This window comes from Microcaecilia unicolor, chromosome 11 (genome assembly GCF_901765095.1).
Source record: "Microcaecilia unicolor chromosome 11, aMicUni1.1, whole genome shotgun sequence".
Taxonomy (NCBI): Eukaryota; Metazoa; Chordata; class Amphibia; order Gymnophiona; family Siphonopidae; genus Microcaecilia; species Microcaecilia unicolor.
This window is the reverse complement of record NC_044041.1, coordinates 196921102-196935844: the sequence shown is the minus strand read 5'-3', so window position 1 is coordinate 196935844 and position 14743 is coordinate 196921102. Positions and strand designations below refer to the sequence as shown.

The following is a 14743-nucleotide window of genomic DNA, read 5'->3' as shown; positions in this document are numbered from 1 at the left end:
TCTTTGGTCAGCCTCTACTTTTTTCTTCTGTGATTCGTCATCGTAGAGGATAACCCTGTTTTGTACCCTGGTCATTGGAGCCGACTCTGTGGGTGCTGTGGGTGCTTCAGCACCCCCAATATTGAGAAAATTCCTTGTATGTGTCCAGGGAGGGGTTATTTCCATTGGGCTTAGCATCCCCAATAATTTTGAAAAGTTGGCTCCTATGACCCTGGTTGAGACTGAACAGGAAGTAGAAAGCTGCTATGTCAAAAAATATAGACAAAAAAAAAAAAAAAAGCTGACACATGGAGTTGCTGGATCCAGTTGTCTCACTGGCTCCTTTGGAATAAATTCGAGAGACAGAGATCTCGAATCCTTCCTATAAATGTACAGCCACACCTGCTGCTGTCACTGCCCCAGCAGCAAGAGCAGAGCAGCTGGTCGGCCTGTCATATTCTACAGCTCGCTGACGTTTTACTAAGAATAAGCCGACATGCAAGCCTCCTCGAGTAGCCATAGCAGCCCTACCAGCTTTGCCACCTCATGCCTTTCAGAATTCTCCCACTGCTCACAAATGCCAGCCTAACACTAGGGGCAGGACAAGGAACAGTCCAGTGTTTTAACTCTCATGCTTTCAGGACTGCACCAAAATGTGCTCTTTTTTTACAGAGCTCTGTATTGATAGAACGGAAAGTTGATGAGACAGGACTTTGCATGATAGGGCTAGCTGGTTTCCCCTGGGCCCCCCCCCCCCCCACCCATGCAGGCAGCAGAGATGAAGCCAGTTTGCTGATGTCTTGGATCACAGTAGGGTTTGGAAGAGCTCCCAGAGATTAAATTCTGTAATGTCCCAAAATAACTACCGACAAACTCCGCAAGCAACATCTAAACTGTAGTTGACATCTGCTTTAAGCGTTCTCTTCAACCCTGTCACCGATAGGGGAGGTTTGTTTGTTATTTTTAAAGTGCAGTATTGACAGTAACCTATCGAGAGAATTCAGTTACCAGTTCTAGCAAAACTATCAGTTTACCTTGCTTCGTTCTGGCTATTTTTCTACTGACATTTCTGAGAGCTCCGCATCATTTTCCAGATTGAACACTGCCCTGATCCACACACTGTGATGTGAGAGACACCCAATCTTTTTCAACCAAGGCTTTCCCCACTATTTCCGTCCTGAAATTTCTCTCCTTTCCAAGGGGTCTTCCAGAGGCGTAGCCAGACACCTAATTTTGGGTGGGCCTGGGCCCAAGATGGGTGGGCAGAAGAACTCCGCCCTGTCCCACAAGGGATTTGGTCTCTCCCTGACTTGTCTGCATGCCATATGGTCTTTCAAACATCCCCCTCCCCTGCATACCTTTTAAATAGCAGATTTTCACCGGCAGCAAGCAGCAACTAATACACTCTGCTCATGTTGGCCCCACAGCCTTCCCTCTGATGCAACTTCCTGTTTCCACATAGGAGGGAAGGCTGTGGGGCCGGTGCGAACAGTATGTATCCGTCGCTGCTGGCTGTAGGCAACAATCTACTATTCACAAGGTATGCAGGAGGGACAGCTGTTGGGAGTTTTGGGCTGGTGGGGATTGGGGATCCCTGTCAGCCACATCATAGGTGTGCTGCTACTGGGTGGGCCTGAGCCCATAGTGGGTGGGCTCGGGCCCACCCTTGGCTACGCCCCTGCATTTTACTAAGCTTCAATACACATGCTTATGCAGAAACATGATGGCAGATAAAGGCCATAGGGCTCATCCAGTCTTCCCATCCTCAGCAACCTCTATCTCCTCCTTTCCCTAAGAGATCCCGCATGCCTGTCCTTGTCTCCACCACTTCCACCGGGAGGCTATTCCATGCATCCACCACCCTTCCCTTAGATTACTCCTGAGCCTGTAACCTCTTAACTTCTACGCCCCCTCATTCCAGAGTTTTCCGTCATTTGAAAGAGGCTCACCTCCTGTACATTAATACCACGGAGGTATTTAAAGGTCTCAATCATATCCCCTCTCTTCCGCCTTTCTTCCAGAGAATACATATTGAGGTCTATAAGACAGAGACCACTGACCAATTTTGCAGCCGCCCTCTGGAACGACTCCATCCTATTTTTGTCTTTTTGAAGGTGCAGCTCTAGCCAGAAAAATGTAGCTGTGTAGCAGGGGCATCATGGTTTGCACACAGTAGGGTCCAAGGACAGTCAACCTGATAAGTCAGTCTGGGCTCGTCTGGAGCATAAACCATCCAGTGCAACCAGCACATCATTTCAGTACTTGAATGAAATTGTTTACAGTGACAAGTCAATAGGACGCATCTCTTCGTCATCAGTGAGGTGCAATGCATTTTAAAAAGTGTAGCAAACTTCCTTTTATTGCAGTTATATCACCACAGAAATATGAAGGTCAAGATTCTTGACATTTAGGATTAATTTTCCTGTCACAAAAGATACATACTGCACATAAAGACTAATTTTGACATTGATTCACACTGTAAAAGATTCTCTAAGGTGAAATGTTTTAAGCAGAAAGTTCTGATACCTTAGTACTTCCATAGGAAGGATCATTCCCACTCTTCCTCCCCTCCCCCCCACACTGCACTCATACTTTGCCCATGGTGAAAAGTAGGCTGAGTCCAGAGCAGTGGCATAGCAAGGGCGGGGTGGTAGGGGCGGTCCGCCCCGGGTGCACGCTGCTGGAGGGTGCAGAGAGCACCCGCGCGCCTGTCGGCTCCGCTGGTTCCCTGCTCCCTCTGCCCCGGAACAGGTTACTTCCTGTTCCGGGGCAGAGGGAGCAGGGAGCCAGCGGAGCCGACAGGTGCGCGGCTGCTCTCTGCACCCTCCAGCAGCCAAGAATGCACCCGGTGGGGGGCTTGATGCACCGGGGGGGGGGGGGTATGTCACTGCGCCGGGGGTGTCATGCTGCACCCGGGGGGGGGGGGTGCGCAGCAGCAATCCGCCCCGGATGGCAGCCGACTTAGGAACGCCACTGGTCCAGAGAAGGGGTAAGAAATGATGCACATAGACTGCATAACCGATCTCTGTGAATCAACCTTTGCACCTGCTTCTTGGTACCCCGTTCTTTACAACAGAGAGCGAGGTTGCAGTGTTGCTCATGCAAAGAATTGCAAGACTGCAACCTCTACAAGGAACGGCAGGAGGAGGTGATGCTTCAGCATTACCCACGTCCCCCCCCCCCTGATTCTATATATTGCGCCAAACCGCACATAAATCTATAACTACGTGTGTAGATTGTTTTAAGAAGCTGTTAAGCGTTGTTAACAACTCTTAACAAGCAATAATGAGCAGTAATTGGCAACAATTAGAATTTACACGCGTACATTGCTAAGCATATTCTGTAATGTACTGCATCTAAATTCTAATGCATGCACGCAAAAAGAGGCGTGCTTAGGGGAAGTGTGGAAATGGGCGTTTCATGGGCGTTCCAAAATCTACACGCGTTGTTATAAAATATGGACCACTGCGCGTAAATCTACGTGCAGGGGTTTACACCAGCTTTTCATTGGTGTAAATGGATGCGCGTAGATTTAGCCACATGAACTATGCCTAAGCGTACTCTAAATACCACACATAGAATATGCGTAGGCGTAATTGTCTAACGCGTGTTAATTTTAGGTACCGTATATATAGAATCGGGCCCTTTGTGTCTCAGGGAGGTTATTAACACTTAGACCGTGTGGTCACTGCCTTAAGTTAAATGATGGGAGTGAGGTTTTACATAATCCAATTCAGTGCTGATATTTATATAGGTAGAGGTGCAAACCCCGTGATCATGCCAGGAAAAGCCATTCAGCAGGCTTAAACTAAACAGTTAGCTTATTCAGATAGAAGCTGAATATTGCTGATGTCTTGATAATTCTTGAGGCATCTTCGCTCGTCCCCTAACCCAGCCCACTTTTATTCAGATAGTATCTGGCTGTCTAATTTACTCAGTCCATATAAGTTTTTATAATACGTGGATTTGCAAATTATGCATTGAATGGCATCTGGCAAATGCATAATTTTGTTTTCTTTTTTGACTATCAGCCAGACTGAAATTTCTTACTGTATCACATGGTATAGCCCTCTCCTCAAGTCGCTTCACTGGCTCCCTATCCGCTTCCGCATACGGTTCAAACTTCTCCTTTTGACCTACAAGTGCATCCACTCCGCAGCTCCTCAGTACCTTTCCGCTCTCATCTCTCCCTACACTCCTCCCCGTGAACTCCGTTCGCTGGGTAAATGTCTCCTGTCGTCACCCTTCTCCCCCACTGCTAACTCCCGGCTCCGTTCCTTCTATCTCGCTGCTCCCTATGCCTGGAATAGACTCCCTGAGCCAGTATGTCAGGCTCAGTCTCTGGCTGTCTTCAAGTCTAGGCTTAAAGCCCACCTCTTTGCTACTGCTTTCGACTCCTAACCATGACTCTCTTACTCAACACCCTCACTTATCACCCCTACCACTGCAATTTCCCCACCCCTAGCTGTCTGTTCGTCTGTCCAGTTTAGATTGTAAGCTCTGTTGAGCAGGGATTGTCTTTTCATGTTAATTTGTACAGCGCTGCGTAAGTCTAGTAGCGCTATAGAAATGTTTAATAGTAGTAGTAGTACTTCCCAGACAGAACTCAGTTTTCTGTAATAAAAATGTGACCATAGTAACACAAATTTGTGACTTTTTAGTGGAGTGGAGGAGTGGCCTAGTGGTTAGGGTGGTGAACTTTGGTCCTGGGGAACTGAGGAACTGAGTTCGATTCCCACTTCAGACACAGGCAGCTCCTTGTGACTCTGGGCAAGTCACTTAACCCTCCATTGCCCCATGTAAGCCGCATTGAGCCTGCCATGAGTGGGAAAAGCGTGGGGTACAAATGTAACAAAAACAAAAATAAACCCAGACAGGGAGGAAGGGGCATTTGTCACTCATCTTTGCTCTTCATGTAACCTGTCATATACATTCCTGAAAAACAGTTCGGCGTTCAGGGAATTGTTTGGCTTGTAGGAATACTGTGGATGGCTTTGTTCACCCCATAGCTGCTCTGTTGCATTCTGGAGGTCTTGCGTCCTGTACTGAAAAGGCCGCATGGTGTTTTCAGTCTGAGTCAAAGAGTCTACGAAGACACACTGTGCTCCCTCAATGAGTTCACCATGAGTCCCAGTGACTGCATGCAGAGAAGGGGATGGCGGTTGTTCATCCAGCCCGTGGTCTGACAGGCAGTCCTCCTGAACCTGCACCGTGGATAATAGTGATAAGAGTCCCGCTGGATGTGGCCTGTAGTTGTTGGAGCCCACGCCTACTTCTAGCACTGATAAAAGCAAAGGAATGTCTTTCTCGTCATTATCTCTATCTATTTGTAACGTCAGCTTGTTGCTGTTGAATGGGAACCTGGTTTCTCGAGGGCATTGGTGTGGGTATGAGAGAACATCCAACCCTGTAGCCTTCATGGATGGATGACTCTCCGAGGACTCATCGGGTGCAAGCTGAGTTTGACATTGGTATTGCGGTGCATTCACTTCAGCCAGACTAATGCCATCAGTCGGAGTATTTGCGCGTTCTTGGTCAAGTTGATAGATGCTGTGGCTGCCGGGACTGGTCACCTGAGCATAAACTCCGTAAGTTAAAGGCAACTTCTTGCTGCTCCCATCCGGGGTGTATTTCTGTTTAAACTGAGAACAAGAGGTGAAGGGAGACTGATCCTTTGGAGGCGATGATTTGGAAAGGGATTGAGAATATATGGTCTGCAATCTGTAGGCGTTTCCTGACGGAGCTAAAGGTTGAGACGACTCAGTTTTGTTGGCAGCATGCGTTCCAATGCCGGGAAATGGCGCTGCTGAAGGAAGTCCACCAGGCCATGAAAAGACGTTTATGGAAGAATTCCTCGTGTCTTCCTTCGATGGAGTCATTGGCTGGAATGGGGTCATCCCTTTGAAATCCTGGTTGGGTGAGACAGAGCAAAAAATACGTATAGAAATAAAGGTTAATAAATAAAATTAAAAAAGGATGTTCTTACTTTAAATGAGAGCTCTGTTACATTTTCTCATGCTGCTTCATTTGCTACCTACAGTTGGCGGCTACCAGTTTAGTGACCACAAGTAAGTTAGGTTATCGTCCCACCTCCCAGTTTATCCAAAACGAGCAATCATGCAAATGAACAAAAAAACCAAAAGTAGGGTAAAGTCACTCCTTCCTCTATCTGACCTTAAGCCTCAGTTACACCTGGGGCTCCCAAGACCTGTCCTGCTGGCCACGCAGCCAGTCGGTTTTGCAGGATATCAGGGATAATCACAAGACCCCCCCCCCCCCCCCTGCCTAGAGGTATCAGGATTCCTGGGTCCTCTCTTCCCCCTGCTAAAGATAACTGAGCTTGGCAGGAGAACGTTGCGTTTTCCCCATTGTAGCTTACAAAGCTAGGTGGGATTATGGGAATGGTGGCAGCAATTATGGATTCACGGAGTGGCTGTCACAGCTTCTGCCAATTCCCCGTCAAACAAACCCTCTCCTGCCCAGGCCTAGTGAAATTAATGTCTCTCTCCTCTGCTTTTTTCTCAGTGGTCTAACTGATTTTTAAATGCCCCCATCCTACACACTTGTTTTATTTTTGGACATTGTCAGAGTTCAGTTTTTGTTACCTGTACGTCTGTTATCTTCTCTGAGCTATAGTGGTGGTGGGGGAGGGGCAGGGGCACCGAGTCCGAGGCATCTTAAGCAAGTAAGGTCATATAAGTAGGATTTTTCCTGGAGGTTAAGTGCTTGGAATAGGCTAGTTGTGGCTGGGGAGATACTGTGGTGAGCAGGTTGTTTAGCCCAGTGCCAGGGACTTTGGACAGGAAGCGTAGCATGAGCTGTGATCCATCACAATAGGAGAAAACTAAGCTTGGACAATATGATGACGTGCCCTGAAAAGGCCTAGCTATTATCACAATAGACTTAGCAAGGATCCCAGGTTGCCCAATTTACCCACAGAGCAGGGGCGTAGCCAGACCTCGTGGTGGGAGGGGGCCAGAGCCCAAGATGGGGGCACATTTTGATCTGCCGCTCCCCCCCCCCCCCCCACTGCCTCATCGCCCTGCCGCTCCCCCCCCCCCACACTGCCTCATCGCCCTGCCGCTTCCCCCCCCCCCCACTGCCATAGCAAATACCTTAACTGGTGGGGGTCCCCAATCCCCGCCAGCTGAAGCCTTGTCCAGCGCCGGTCGAGGACAAGGCTTCAGCTGGCAGGGGTTGGGGACACCCCCCCCCAGCAAAACCAGGTACCCAGAGGAAATGTAGGGGACCCAGGCCCCTGTGGCCCCACGTAGCTACGCTACTGCCACAGACGGCAGCCAGATTGCTGGGATTAGGATGGGTTCAGGGTACTGTTTTGTAAACATATTATTATGTGTTATGGAACAATAAAGAAAACTGTGGCCCTTTAATTCTGGTGGGAGGCGGCGCTGGTGGTTGGGAGGCGGAGATTGTGCCGGGCAGACTTATACGGTCTGTGCCCTGAAAAAGACAGATACAAATCAAGGGGCTGGTGGTTGGGAGGTGGGGCTAGTGCTGGGCAAGACTTCTACGGTCTGTGCCCTAAAATGGCAGATACAAATCAAGGTAAGGTATACACAAAAAGTAGCACATATGAGTTTATCTTGTTGGGCAGACTGGATGGACCGTGCAGGTCTTTTTCTGCCGTCATCTACTCTGTTACTATGTTACTATGTCTGTGTTTCTTCAGGGAGAGAGGGAAATGGGGATTCATGACAACCTGTATGATTATGCATGAGATATATTTGTATACATTGGAAACCCAGTGCATGCAAATTTGTCTTATACACAGTCATTGTGGATATCCCAACCACCAGACTATCCTGAGAACTTGGTGTAGATAGGGCACAAAAAAAACCCCATTTAATTATGCACTGCCCTTCCCCCCACACCAATCTTCTGAACCAGCTTTTCCTTCAGAAAAGTGGGCTCAAAAGGTCCGTGGGTGGATCGATTCCAAGCATCTCGATCCATTGTTTCTTGACGTGCAAAAGTCATTCACCAGAGATTTGGGCTGTTGTCTTGGATGTTGTACGTATTTGTGGCACACGCAACACAGGGTTAAAACCAGGAGTCCGAATGAGAACGCCAGTCCCACCAACAACAGCTGGAGCCACGTGGAATCTGGTGAAAGAAAAAGAAAACAGGCAAAGAATACATTAATAATATGTTCCACAAAATCCGCCCACCCCCCCCCCTCCAGCAAAACAAGCTTTTAAAGTGACAGAGACAGCGCAGAGGCTTAACGCCACTGAGCCATGGTTGACAACAAATGCCAGTGTTCCTCAAATGTCCCCTTTCCCTGCTCTTTTAGCGTCATTTTTAACTAGCTTTTTACATTTCTTATCGTTATACAGATGACAAAAAAAACAGATTGATGACATCCAACATGATGTTGCTGATGTCTTGGGATCATGGGAAAATATTGTGGTAACAGAGAGGGGCATTATCGAACGCGAATGGCCATCTCCGTGGGCGCCTATTTCTGTGAACGGGACAAACCGCATTTTCGAAAAAAGATGGGCGCCCGTCTTTTTTCCGATAATACGGGTTGCGCGGGGCAAATGCCTAGGAGTTGGCCGTTTTTCAGCTGAGCGCTATCGGTTTTCAGCGATAATGGAAACCGAAGGCGCCCTTCTCAAAAAAACGAACAAAACCAAGGCTTCGGAGAAGGTAGTGTCGGCAGCTGGCCTTGCTGAGTTTAAAGGGGGTCTGGACAGATTTCTGAAGGAAAAGTCCATTGATTGTTATTAAATTTTGGGTTTTTTGCCAGGTTCTTGGGGCCTGGATTGGCCGCTGTCGGAGACAGAGTGCTGGGCTTGATGGACCTTTGGTCTTTTCCCAGCGTGGCAGTGCTTATGTGCTTATGTGCATTGGGTCATGGGAGGGGCCAGGATTCGTAGTGCACTGGTCCCCCTCACATGCCAGGACACCAACTGGGCACCCTAGGGGGCACTTTTACAAATTAAAAAAAAACAGTAAAAGAGCTCCCAGGTGCATAGCACCCTTCCCTTGTGTGCTGAGCCCCCCCAAATCCCCCCAAAACCCACTGCCCACAAGTCTACACCATTACCATAACCCTAAGGGGTGAAGGGGGGCACCTACATGTGGGTACAGTGGGTTTTGGAGGGCTCAGCATTAACCACCACAAGTGTAACAGGTGGGGGGTGGGGTGGGCCTGGGTCCGCCTGCCTGAAGTCCACTGCACCAGGCACCTGCATACTGCTGTCAGGGAGCTGGGTATGACATTTGAGGCTGCGATACAGGCTGGAAATAAAAAGTTTTAAAAGTTGGTTTTTTTTTGGTGGGAGGGGGTTAGTGAACAGGATAATGTGCTTTAGCAACGTTTCCGAGAAAAGAGAACGTTAGCAACGTAAGGGGAAAAAAATTGAGAACAAAGATAACCTCAGAGTAAGATGACTTGTCTAAAACCACAATGACCTGTCTAAAACCATGTAAAGCATTGCCTTAAGATAAGTGCGTAAAAACAGCTGTTTTTAGAGCATAATGTTGGAGAGACAGACACAGACAATACAGTAATACCTCGGCTTTCGTTGACTTCAGTTATTGTTGGTTTCGGTTTTCGTTGATTTTTTCCGCGAGAAATTTGGCTCGGATTTCGTCGGTTGCCTCGGATTTCGTCGGCGTGCCCACGTGACTTTGCTGCTAATTTTGCGAAAACGCGTTCTCCTGCTCAGTGTGACGACGTTTTTCACGTCTAGCCAAACAATTCCATTGCTTTCCAGTGTTTTTGTGCTTTTTTTATTCATATGGAAATAATTGCCTCGGTTTTCATCGGTTTCGGATTTCGCCGATTGTTTTCGGACGGATTATCGACAAACACCGAGGTATCACTTGTATCTTTGTATATCTGGACTGTCCTCCCATGAGAAAATTACTAATTGTATCTGTGCTTTTGGCAATTAATAAAAGAAATTGATTTTTCTCATACGTAGCCTAGTCTTTCCTTACTCGAAATTGTGGTTGGCTGATACATAATATCATGTGGTAGCCAGGCGGAAGTTCTAATTTCACACATTTTGCATGCATGTAGGCACATACGTACCTTAGTAAAAGGGCCCCAAGGAAATCTTAATTTAGCGCACATTTATTTTTAGTGTGTGATTAAAAACGCTAGCGCGCCTTTGTGTAACAGACTCCTTAAAGGCGCGCTAGCATTTTTAATCACACACTAAAAATAAATGTGCGCTAAATGCTAGAGACACCCATATATTCCTATGGGCGTCTCTAGCGTTTAGCGCATGCTAATCATTAGCACATGCTAAAAATGCTGGCGTTCCTTTGTATAAAGACCAGGGCCGCCGAGAGACTAGGCCGGGCCCGGGGCAAGGCCACCCCACCTCTGCCCCCCCCCCCCCCCGCCACTGCCGCCCCCCGTCGCTGCAGTCCGTGGTCTCACCTGCCTGCCTCCATAGCTCCAGGCCCCCTTCGTTCAAAGTGGCAGTCGCAGATCGCGTCTCTTCTGGCCTTCCCTCCCTGTGTCCCGCCCTCGTCTGATGTAACTTCCGGTTTCCGCGAGAGCGGGACACAGGGAAGGAAGGCCAGAAGAGACGCGATCTGCGACTGCCGCTTTGAATGAAGGGGGCCCGGAGCCGTGGAGGCAGGCAAGTGAGACCGGGGACTGCAGCGCCGGCGGCCTGACCCCGGTGCCGGGCCCCCCTCGGAGGCCCGGGCCTGGGGAATTTTGCCCCCCCCCCTCTCGGCGGCCCTGAAAAAGACCGCCTAAGTACATTAGAAGTCTGTCTTCCTGAAAGGTTAAAACGATGCTGTTTCTAATAAGTAATAATCACAACTGGTTGGGCTCGGGAAATTCTCGAATGGGGACGCAAGTGCGTAAGGGAATCAGAAAGTAAAGTAGCTGAGTCGATTTGTTTTTTTGTTTATTTTAAATAAACTGTATTTTATCTCACTCTGGTGCCCCCTTTCTGAATCTGCAAATATTTCGCAAACCCAAGTCATGCACGAAGCGGCTGATCTCGCCCACTTACCTGGCAGTGTTCTCACCAGGAAAGCTTGCTCCTCACTGTTTTCTGCACTTTTACGGATTGAAAAGAAAACGATCCCATTATATTCAGTGTCTGGGTCTAAGCTGACAACGTCAATTTCTTTTTCCTTCTTTGTCATTCTCCACTGTGAGCAAGAATTAGAGAGTGATGAAGAGATAGATTTCCACACCTACAGATTTTTTTAAAATGTATTTGTACATAGGTAAGGTAAGGGCTGAGCAGCAACGGTATAGCCAAGGGTGGGCCCAGGCCCACCCAGTAGCAGCACACCTATGATGTGGCTGGCAGGGATCCCCAAGCCTAGGGTTACCATATGTCCGAATTTACCCGGACATGTCCGGGCAACCAGACGGGTTTTGCCAACCTGCCCGTTTGTCTGGATTTCTGGACAAATGGGCAAATTGCTAGCCTCCCCTTACTTACTACTGCCCTGGTGGTCTAGTGACCTCTTCCGCCTTCAGGACAGGAAAGAGCCCCCCTCTTTCCTGCCGGGAGAGCTGCCCTGCATGCATCCTTCCTGGGAGCCAATTCAAAATGGCCGCCAAGAGTTGAAGTGACCTCGTGAGACTTCAACTCTCGGTGGCCATTTTGACTCTTTCCTGCCCCGAAGAGGTCGCTAGACCACCAGGGCAGTAGTAAGGTAAGGGGAGGGGGGTGACGGGGAGGGGCGGTGACAGGGTATGTGACAGAGGGGAGGGGAAAATGTGACAGGGGGTGGGGCGAGGGTGTGACAGGGGGCGGGTAGGGTGTGTGGTGGGGGCGGGGCATGTGTCCTCCTTTTTGGGGGACAAAATATGGTAACTCTACCCAAGCCCCACCAGCCAAAACAACTCCCAACAACTGTCCCTCCTGCATACTTTGTAAATAGCAGGTCTTCACCTGCATCGAGCAGCGACTGATACATACTGTTCGCACTAGCCCCACAGCCTTCCCTCTGACGTATTCCCACCTATGCGGAAACAGGAAGTTGCATCAGAGGGAAGGCTGTAGGGCCAACATGAGCAGTGTGCATTAGCTGTTGCTCGCTGCCAGTGAAAATCTGCTATTTAAAAGGTACGCGGGGGAGGGGAGATGTTTGATATATCATATGGCATGCAGACGAGAGAGGGAGAGACCGAATCATTTGTGGGATAGGGCAGAGTTCTTCTTCCTACCCATCTTGGGCCCAGGCCCACCCAAAATTGAGTGTCTAGCTACGCGCCCCTGCTGAGCAGTTACATTAACATTAACAATAAATTTATATTCCACCGAATGCTTTTTGGTTCAATGCGGACCACACGTTAAAGAAAACTGAACTTTTTCAGGAATAACAAAATATAATCTATCAAAAACAGAACATTTCTAAGCTACATATTCTACTTAACATTATTTAGTGCAAATTTTCTAAACAGGTAAGTTTTAATCTGTTTGTGGAATTGGTGGGGGACAAGTGGCATCTTTCCATTGATGTTAAGTGTGTTCCTAGCTTGTTTTGTGGGGTTTAAATATGTCGATAGGGAAGGGGGGGGGGGCAGGGAGGAACTTTAATCTCATTTTGTTTTGTTTTTGTTCCATTAGTACATAAGTACATAAGTACATAAGTACATAAGTAATGCCACACTGGGAAAATACCAAGGGTCCATCGAGCCCAGCATCCTGTCCACGACAGCGGCCAATCCAGGCCAAGGGCACCTGGCAAGCTTCCCAAACGTACAAACATTCTATACATGTTATTCCTGGAATTTTGGAGTTTTCCAAGTCCATTTAGTAGCGGTCTATGGACTTGTCCTTTAGGAAACCGTCCAACCCCTTTTTAAACTCTGCTAAGCTAACCGCCTTCACCACTTTCTCCGGCAACGAATTCCAGAGTTTAATTACACGTTGGGTGAAGAAAACTTTTCTCCGATTTGTTTTAAATTTACTACACTGTAGTTTCATCGCTTGCCCCCTAGTCCTAGTATTTTTGGAAAGCATGAACAGACGCTTCACATCCACCTGTTCCACTCCACTCATTATTTTATATACCTCTATCATGTCTCCCCTCAGCCGTCATTTCAGTGCATGTTAAAATGAACAAAAAATATGAATATAGAAATATAAAACAATAGGCCATCAAATCATTTATTTATTTATTTATTTATTTATTTATTCATACGTGTGTCCCACAATTATCCAAAAACAAGTTTTGATTCAATGTGGCTTACATTTAATAGTAGTTTATACTTTCATAATTGTTTAGAATTTACTATGGGGCTTTTTTATTAAGCTGCATGAGGTGTCTATGAACGCCCAACGTGCATCCATTTTGAATTACCGCCCAGCTACCGTGTGGCCCTTGTGGTAATTTCATTTTTGATGCACGTCCGCCACGCGCGCCGGAAAATATTTTAATTTTCCTGCGTGCGTGCGTGCATGCGTGCGGTAGTAGGCATTTTATGCGCGTAGACCATTACCGCCCGGTTACCACATGAGACCTTACTGCTGGCTGGCGATAAGGTCTCGCACCCAAAATGGACGCGCGGCAATTTTCATTTTGCTGCACAACCATTTTCGGCAAAAAATTTTAAAAAGGCCTTTTTTACAGGTGCGCCGAAAAATGATTCCGCACGGGCCCAAAACACGCGTCTACACTACCGCAGGCCATTTTGCAGCGTGCCTTTGTAAAAGGGCTCCATTTTATTATATTTTGTATCTATCTCTCTATATAAAAGGCAACCCCAACGTTCTGAAGCCTCCACCGAAGTTGAGGCGCCCGAGATATCCGGTGTGCCCTGGAGTGTCTGCACCGCCCTCGCGTCAAAACGTCATGACGTCGAGGGCGGAGCTATGACACTCGAGGGCCGAAACGGAAACGCCACCCACAGCGAACAAGGCAAGTAGCTCGGAGGGACGGAGGGAGGGGGCCCCTTGCTAGCGCCCGTTTCATTCCGCTCAGAAACGGGCATTTTTTCCTAGTATATAATATTATACACTTTACTAATGAAGTCTAATATTTTCATATATAATATATACAAGTCTAGTACATATAAGAGCCAGCTCTGATGATATAGCTGAGCTCCTATATCGAATCTAGGGAGCATTAATTTGTATTGTGTTTGGCATCATTTTAAAACGTTTGCACCTATGCTAGTATTTAAAAACCAATATCCAAACTAAGTCCAAACTTAAAACCCACCTCTTTACCACTGCTTTTGACTCCTAACCTCTACTCACTTGCCCTGTCCTTTAACCTCACTTATTTATTCCCTTACCCTTAATCGTTCTGTCTGTTTACCTGTCTTATCTAGATTATAAGACAGGTAAACAGGTTGGCAGAGCTGGTGGTTGGGAGGCGGGGCTAGTGCTGGGCAGACTTATATGGTCTGTGCCAGAGCTGGTGGTGGGAGGCGGGACTGGTAGTTGGGAGGCTGGGATAGTGCTGGGCAGACTTATAGGGTCTGTGCCAGAGCTGGTGGTTGGGAGGCGGGGCTAGTGCTGGGCAGACTTATACGGTCTATGCCGGGGTTGGTGGTTGGGAGGCGGGGCTAGTGCTGGGCAGACTTATAGGGTCTGTGCCAGAGCTGGTGGTTGGGAGGTGGGGATAGGACTGGCCAGACTTATACGGTCTGTGCCAGAGCTGGTGGTGGGAGGCGGGACTGGTAGTTGGGAGGCGAGGATAGTGCTGGGCAGACTTATACAGTCTGCTCCAGAGCTGGTGGTTGGGAGGCGGGGTTGGTGGTTGGGAGGTGGGAATAGTGCTGGGCAGACTTATACGGTCT

At 48.1% G+C, this 14743-nt stretch overlaps 1 protein-coding gene across 1 annotated transcript in view; it reads right to left on the bottom strand.

Annotated features, from left to right (window-relative positions):
• Nucleotides 1-4778: 4778 nt before the first annotated feature.
• The window catches only part of IL22RA1 (interleukin 22 receptor subunit alpha 1), a 32736-nt gene continuing 22771 nt past the window's right edge, over nucleotides 4779-14743 (bottom strand). Inside the window, exons 5-7 of the mRNA XM_030218833.1 lie at nucleotides 10989-11130; nucleotides 7982-8103; nucleotides 4779-5888 (exon numbers count right to left, since the gene is read on the bottom strand). Of these exons, the coding sequence (XP_030074693.1) occupies nucleotides 4878-5888; nucleotides 7982-8103; nucleotides 10989-11130 (1275 nt within the window). The 3' untranslated portion in view covers nucleotides 4779-4877. The remainder of the gene's footprint in view (nucleotides 5889-7981; nucleotides 8104-10988; nucleotides 11131-14743) is intronic.